At 42.5% G+C, this 8,057-nt stretch overlaps 1 protein-coding gene across 5 annotated transcripts in view; it reads left to right on the plus strand.

Moving 5' to 3' along the window:
- LOC105003114 (cytochrome c oxidase assembly factor 6 homolog) overlaps positions 1 to 7,205 on the plus strand; it is an 8,613-nt gene extending 1,408 nt beyond the window's left edge. For all 5 annotated transcript variants that reach the window (XM_010860082.1, XM_010860083.1, XM_010860078.1 and 2 more), the window contains one exon: positions 6,874 to 7,205. In XM_010860082.1, the coding sequence (XP_010858384.1) occupies positions 6,874 to 6,969 (96 nt within the window). In that variant the 3' untranslated portion in view covers positions 6,970 to 7,205. The remainder of the gene's footprint in view (positions 1 to 6,873) is intronic.
- Positions 7,206 to 8,057: the final 852 nt, after the last annotated feature.

The following is an 8,057-nucleotide window of genomic DNA, read 5'->3' on the forward strand; positions in this document are numbered from 1 at the left end:
GGGATCTTTATTTGTGGCATGTGGGATCTAGTTCCATGTTGTTGTTAGAAGGAAATGGCAGCCCACTCCAGTATTCTTGCCTGGAGAATCCCATGGACAGAGGAGCCTGGCAGGCTATAGTCCATGGGGTTGCAAAGAGTCCAACATAACTTCACTTTCACTTTCTTCTTTACAAGCCCACGGATTGTAGCCCTTCAGGCTCTTCTATCCATGGAATTTTCCTCCTCCAGGAGATCTTCCCCACTCAGGGATCAAACCTACATTTCTGCATCTCCTGCATTGCAGGAAGATTCTGTACCTCTGAGTCACAGGGAAGCCCTCTAGTTCCCTGACCAGGGATCAAACCCAGGTCCCCTGTGTTGGGAGCACAGAGTCTTAGTCACTGGATCACCAGGGAAATCCCTTTCCAGGATCTTCTGAAAGGATAGTATTTAATCTTGGGCAAGAGTTGGCAGGTTCATCTTCCTAGAGCTCCTGTCAGAAATAAAGCTTTCCCTGTTGGCTGCTCAAAATCATGTGATCATATACCTGAAACACAAAGGAGCTCAGGGAGTAGAAGAAACAAAATGATCGCATGGGGGATTCTGCCACCAGCCCCTCCAGACGCCTCGCTGACACATGCTCATGCTCTGTAGGGCCTGTCCTTCAAATGGGAAGGGGTGGAAAAGGCACCTCCCATCACCAGGCTCAGTAAGTGCTTGATGCTCTTCACTAACACCCTTTGAGTTGCATGTTGTTGCTGTCAGTTTCTGGATCAGACAGCAGAAGCCCAGAGCATTGCAATAACTTGCTTGCTCTGTATTGGTCAGTAAGTGGCAGAACCATAGTTCTAAGTCTGGTCCAGCTGGCTGCTGTGAGGTTTGAACTTTGATTTGATTTCTTACCATCATGCTCCTCCAAACTTTACCAAGCAGTTTGAGAACAGATCATTTTAGAGATGAAGTGGATTTACGACCTTCACCTTTTCACACCTCAAATGTTTAGATGAAGAAGCTGAGGCTTGAAGACCACAAGAAGGCTGTGATGGAGGGTAGGGATGATGGCATTGAAGAGATAATTGCTTTAGATGAACTCTGTGTGTGTAAAAGCAGCACAGTGTAACCTATCCCATGGGATTACTACGACAATCAGATGTCTAACTTGCCATATAAACTGAAAAGTGATAAATCAGGAGCTTGGTGGTTGGGTAGATAATGACTTAGGCAAATATTATACATCTCTGGTTTTCCCATTAGATAGATGCACAGAGACTTAACTCCTAGTTTACAAAGTAGGTGGAAAATGGGGGAGTTTGGGCCAACATCCAATTCCTTCAAGGCCTGGATACTGTTCCTGCCTATGCAACAGGCCCTTCTTCTCACTCTCTGCTCACTGGCTCTGTGGTCACTTAGAAACAGGGATGTAGGATGAGAGTGATGAAGCCCTTTGAGTTGAGTGTTGGCAGGTTCCATGTCCACCCTTCCCTACCCCACATTTTCCCAGGAGAACCTCTTCACCCTGAGACATGTCTTTTGACAGCCTAGCCAGGATTTTCCACTCCAGGTTTACATGTCAGAATCATGTGGAAATATAAAAAAAAAAGACAGCTATGTCTCAGACCTCATCTCAGATCTGCAAACTTCTGGAAGCTTCTTTTAAAAGGGCTCTGGCTCAACCGGTGATTCTGGTGGATAACCACAGCTGGAATCACTGTCTTAGCCCCTTTGAAAAGTTGCACTTCAGTCTTTTTTTTTTTTTCCTCTTTCTCCCCACCAAAAGACACTGCTTTTTCTCCATCCTAATGGCTAATGGACCTTCCCATCTCCCTGATTTCAGGGCAACTTCTGTTCTCAGCATCATAAAGGGTTTTTACCATCAGCCAGTGCTTCTTTATTGATGTCTCCTCCACTCATACATAGGCCGAGTGCCATGGCATGCAGGCCCACCCTCTGTCCAGGTTCCCGCATTCTAGTCACAGCTAACATTTATTAGTACAGGCTCTAGGCACTTCGGGTGCATCATCTATATAATTTATTCCTCACAGTAGCTCTGTTACCCCATTTTACTTCTGAGGGCCCAAGTCATGTGTAAGTGCAGAGCCTGCATTCAAGCTGAGTAGTCTTGAGTCCAGACCTCATGCTCTTCTCTGATCCACATCCTTCTTTTTGTCCCTGTCATGCAAGAAAAGAACCCGTGGATTAGACTGTGCAAATCTCATGTTCTGGAAACTTAGTCATAATGCAAGTTTATTTAAATACAAAAGCATTACCTCCTTGGTGGGCTTCCCTTGTGGCTCAGCTGGTAAAGAATCCACCTGCAATGCTGGAGACCTGGGTTCGATCCCTGGGTTGGGAAGATCCCCTGGAGAAGAGAAAGGTTACTCACTCCAGTATTCTGGTCTGAAGAATTCCATGGACTGTATAGTCCATGGGGTCGCAAAGAGTCGCAGACAACTAAGCGACTTTCACTTCACCTCCTTGGTGGCGTTCTTCCTTCATAATTCACTCCCCTAGTTTTCCTTGTCTCCAGCAGCCATAGCTTTTTGGCAGGCTTTCGTGTGTCTGTTAAATCATACCCTGTAGAGTTCCCTTCTATGCTGCTTAACTTTCCCAAGCCAGTCTTACCTGCAGCCACGGCTTGAAGTACCACTTAGGTGTTGAGGCCCAAATCTACATCCTCTCTAACTCCAGAGCTCTCTATTTGGATGTTCTCAAGGACCAACCTTGACCTCTGCATATACACGAATGAATTCTTCCTCATCTTGTATCCAACAGGCCCCTCCTCACCTGCTCCCCATCTCAGGCAAAGATACTAACATCAATACAGTCCCAGAAATGAGTGTCAGGCTCCACAGTGGGAATTGTTGAAGGACTGGTCTCAGGAGTGAAGCAGGGTAACACAACACCCCTGCAATAGGGCCGGATCCAGTGTGCTTAAGGAACAGCAAGGAGAGAATAGAAGTTAGGATATTCAGCACTGAGAAGCCGGGGACAGTGGCTTTTCCTCTGAATGACAGGGGAAGCCACTGAGAAGCTTTGGGTTCAGGGTAAGGAGACAAGTGAGGGTATGAGGGGGATGATGGTCAATGAAAAGGTAGTGTGATCAATGGATTGTTGGCATCAGGGTCTTAGAAAGTGAAGAGTGGGCGTTCAGAGAACAGAAATGTTCAGAATTGGGGTTATGGCATGGCTATGTTTGTTGGTAAGGACGAGGGCTAGGCTTTGATCCTGGCAGTGAGGTAGGTTGGAGGAAAAGATCATTGAAGAAAGAGGTCAAGAAGCTGAGAGGCCAGGGTGTTGAAAGGATCAACCACATGGATACTGAAACCATCTGAGTTATGACATGAGTGTTGTTAGAGAAAATGACAACAACCTGAAAAGTTATAGATACCTCCAAGAAAAAAGGGGTGTAGGCAAAGTAGTCAAAGTAACTTCTGCTGCGTTTGACAGGGACACACACCCCTGGAAAACCTTTGTCTTCTGCAGACTCAGTCCATAACTGAGCTGTTTTCTAGCCTGTGCCCTCAGGTTTTTGCTCCCTTTTCACCTTTTCTTTCTACTCAAGACTTGTTGAAGTCTTACCCAATTGCCATAGAATAAAAATGAAAGATATTTCCAGAGATGTGTATGAGAAGGTAGAGAGGGTGACAGGGAGGGAGGTGATGGGGTGTCCTCTGAGTGCATTTTATGCAAGATGTTGTGTTTGCATTTGCTTTAATTTTCATTCAGTCTTGTGAGGTGCCATTGTATCTCTTTTATATAATAGGAACTAAGGCTCAGAGAGGTGAAATAATTTGTTCAAGATCAGCTAACCAGTAAAGTGGTGGGGAGAGGATTAGAACAGAGGTCTCTCCAATTCCAGAATTTATATTCTTTCACTTAGCTGAAGTCACAGATGAATAGTAAAGATAAAAGTAGAACCAAATAGAGATTTACAGTGAATGCTTCTATCGTAAAACACTAAAAAAACAAATTTGTTACATAATATGTAGGCCATTAAACTAATATGTCATCACAAAACCAAATTACTTTTCCCTCCCTCCTTGCTTTGAGCTTCCCTGGTGGCTCAGTGGTAAAGAATTTGCCTGCCAAGCAGGAGACGTGGGTTCGATCCCTAGCCTGGGACAATCCCCTGGAGAAGGAAATGGCAAACCACTCCAGTATTCTTACCTGAGAAATCCCATGGACAGAGGAGTCTGGTGGGCTACAGTCCGTGGGGTTACAAAGAGTCAGACACAACTTAGCGACTGAGCAAGCATGCTCACCCCCTTGCTTAGCCCTTCCATCAGTTTGCCTTGTATTATGGTCCCACTTAAAGTCTCCTATTGGTTCTTTAACCGAGGAAGTAGCAGGGATCAGGTCTGTCATTCTAGCATCATCCAACGCAGGCTTCCATGAATAGAGCAACTGGACAGCGGTATCTATCAATTTGGATGGTACCACCAACTCAGTGCACATGAGTTTGAGCAAACTCTGGGAGATAGTGAAGGACAGGGAAACCTGGTGTGCTACAGTCCCTGGGGTTGCAGAGTTGGACATGACCTAGTGACTGAACAACAACGTCAACTTTGGACATTGTCTTTTCCCTGTCAAGCTTTGAAATGTCTCAGAAATTCCAGCATTTTGGTATTCATGCTACTATACTGCATCTCATTTAATGGCTTAGAGGACACTGGCATTGTATGTACAGTGCTTTTCAAGGAATGCCTGTTGATTTGTTAGCCTTTTTGGACATTAGCCTCGTAAATGTGCCTTCCACTGTTAACTGAATCAGGTGGTAAAGACTAGAGAGAAAAGATTTTCAAGCAGAGTGTGACATATGAAAGGCATGGAAGCAAGATGCATGAGAATCAGCACACTGGGGAAATGGGGTAGCTCTGGGTGGCTAGCATTTCAGGGGTTGGTGGTACACCCAGAGGATAGCCAGGTGGGCAGAGATTTAGTCTTGAATGACCTCGTTTGTCTTACAAACAAGGAGTTTGGATGTTGCCCTTGAAGGCAATAAGGATACCTTGAAAGATCTTTAAACAAGCAGTGACGTGATCAAATTGAGATTTCCAAAAGATACTTGGCAGTGGCGTGACAGGTGGATTGAAGGTGGAGAAACCAGTTATAGAGCTATTACAGCAATCCAAGTGAGAAATGATGCCGGCCTGTATTGTAGCGATCAAGACGGGGAAAGAGATCGGAGCATTTGGGTGGATAGTGATGCAGTCACTGAAATAGGGGACAGAGGAGGAAAAACATGTCTGTAGAGAAGTAAGTTCTGGACAAGTTGGGAGTGAAATCTAAGTAGGACCATTAAGTGGAATTATCCCTTAATTCTATTTGAAAATGTAACAGGAGAAATGCAAAGATCTATTGATCTGCCACAGAAATGTTAAGGACATTGTCTACTTCTTCATCTGATATCCTTTACATATGACATCCGTCCCAGCTCAGTCAGCCTAAGGCCACCAGAGGTATGTAGTCTGACAGTGAGATTTATTAGCATGCTGTGACCAGGGAGCCCATGCATTGGAGTTGCTGTGGGCCACTCACCAAGTGGAAAGGAGTTATCAGAGGGCTTGGGGAAGGATAGGGTTTAGGTGAAATTGAAATGAAGTGATGCTTTGATGGGCTCTGTGTATAAGCAGGCCGTCAACTCCGGACTGAGAAGTGGACCCAGGGTCCTATTTCCTACAAAGATAAATGCTGAATGTCATATGCTCACAAGTCCCTTACTTGCAGTCCTGCACCTGAGCTGGCGATCAGGACTACTTCTTTGTGTCAAAGTGCCAGCCAGATCTCTCAGGTAAAAGTGGGGGTGTTTTATTTTTACCAAAGTAACTTCAAAGAACAAATTTCTGATAGTTTGATTTTGGAAAACAGTTTTTTGGTGAATAAGAAAGCAGGCGTCACTCAAAGGGGTTTCTTAGGACAGTCTTTGCCTGTAGTACATCCTCTGGAGGAATGTTTACATCTTTTATCCCAGCTCGAGACAGGGCAGGGCAGATTTTTACATTCTCAGTCTAAGCTCATTTTTACTTACTTGGGCTCCACTGAAATATTCAACAATTAAATCCTAAGAAAAGTTTTTCTATTCTGATAGTGAAAATGTGTGTCGTATCCTGCCTTTGCCTTGTCTGCAGAACAGCTCAGATAAAGACTATGAAGATTTTGTGTCTGGCCTTGGTTTTCTACTTCTTTGATTTTACTGTTTCAGGATATGGGGCTTTACGATACTCCAGACTACCTGTGGCAAGAGGAGGATGTAAACAGAAATAATAAAATGAAATCTTTAAGTTATTAAAGCTTTACCATCAGTTTCCTTATTCATAGTTCATACATATAATTTTTAATTATGTGTGTCTCCTTAAATGTATGTTTCTGGATAAGATAAACTTAATAAAAATATCATGACTGATTAGGTATTCCCTGGTGGGCCAGTGGTTAAGACTTTGTGCTTCCACTGCAGGGGGTTTGAGTTCAATTCCTGGTTGGGGAACTAAGATCCCATATGCCATGTAGTGCGGCCAAAAATAAATAGAAATACCATGGCTGGTGAATTATAAAGCTTATTGAACTCATAGTTGATAGGAAAAACTTGTACAGTGCCTTAAATTATGAAGTCTTATGACCTGAGCGTTCTGTGGACCCTCGTGGCACATTTTACATGTCTAAGCACAGATACGCTTCTTGAGAAAGGTGCACAGCACACTCAAATTCTCAGCAGGGTTCATAACCCAAGAAGGGTTAGAACTCACTGGTCTACACTCCCTTTATAGAGACTCTAGAATATAAATTACTTAGGCTACTTACATAATTTATATTGAATAATTAATTACATTTAAGTCTGTTCCTTGTGTTTAATCTGTATAGCTTACCCTTATTTCAAACCCTTTTTTCTCAACAGATAAAATATTTTGATAAAAGAAGAGACTACTTAAAATTCAAAGAAAAATTTGAAGCAGGAGATTTCCAGCCTTCGAAAATGACTGCAAAGTCCTAGGCTGAAAGGTTGAAATTACTTTTTCTGGACATTCAAAAATGCTTTGACTCTGGGACAATAGTAGTTTGAATGATGGCAGACACCAAAGCCTGTTTCATATATCTGGTTCTTAATTTAAATGATCAAGTAACAAGATTGCATTATTCAAAGTATGAAGAATTGAAATAAAATGATATGAAATATGCTTAATTTAGTAAATATATATTTTAAGAAAAAATTAAACATAATTATAAAAACGTGTACCTTTGTGCTGTTGGAGGGTGGGGAGTAGCCAAATACCATTTTAGAGATATATACTGAAAAAAGTAGATAGATTTCCATTGTCCTGGGAGTTAGCATTTTAATACAGCCACCAAAAAATGAGGAATTGAAGGTTCAACTTCAGATATACAGGTAATATAATCAAGACCATCTACAAAAGAGCCTTACAGCTAATATAGTTAACGATAAGACAATGAATGGCTTCCCAGGTGGCTCGGGGGTAAAGAATCCTGCTGCCAGTGCAGAGATGCGGATTTGATCCCTGAGTTGGGAAGATCCCCTGAGGGAAATGGCTACCCACTCCAGTATTGTTGCCTGGGAAATCTCATGGACAGAGGAGCCCGGTGGGCTGCAGTCCATGGGGTTGCAGAGTTAGACATGACTTGGTTACTAAACAACAAGACAATGAATGCTTTTTCCCTAAAATCAGCAACAAGGTAAAAATGTCCCCACTTGTCCTATTCAACACTGTATTGGATTCCCAGCTACTTCAGTTAAGACAAAAAAAAGCATACAAATGGGAAAGAAAGAAGAAATAAAACTGGCTCTATTCATGGACAATATGATTATCTCTATAGAATATACCAAAGAACCTACAAAAAAAGCACCTAGAATTAGTGAGTGAATCTTAGAAAGGTGGCAGGAAACAAGGTCAATATACAAAAGAAAATCGTATTTGTGTATACCACCATGAAAAACTGGAATCTAAAACTTAAAATACACCATTTACAATAGCACTAAAAAAACAAAGGAATACTTAGATATAATCTAACAGTATGTGTAGGACCTATATCCTCAGAACTAAAAAACATTGAAATCAGAGAACA

The sequence above is a fragment of the Bison bison genome, unplaced genomic scaffold, assembly GCF_000754665.1.
Source record: "Bison bison bison isolate TAMUID 2011002044 unplaced genomic scaffold, Bison_UMD1.0 scf7180017864462, whole genome shotgun sequence".
NCBI classification, from domain to species: Eukaryota; Metazoa; Chordata; class Mammalia; order Artiodactyla; family Bovidae; genus Bison; species Bison bison.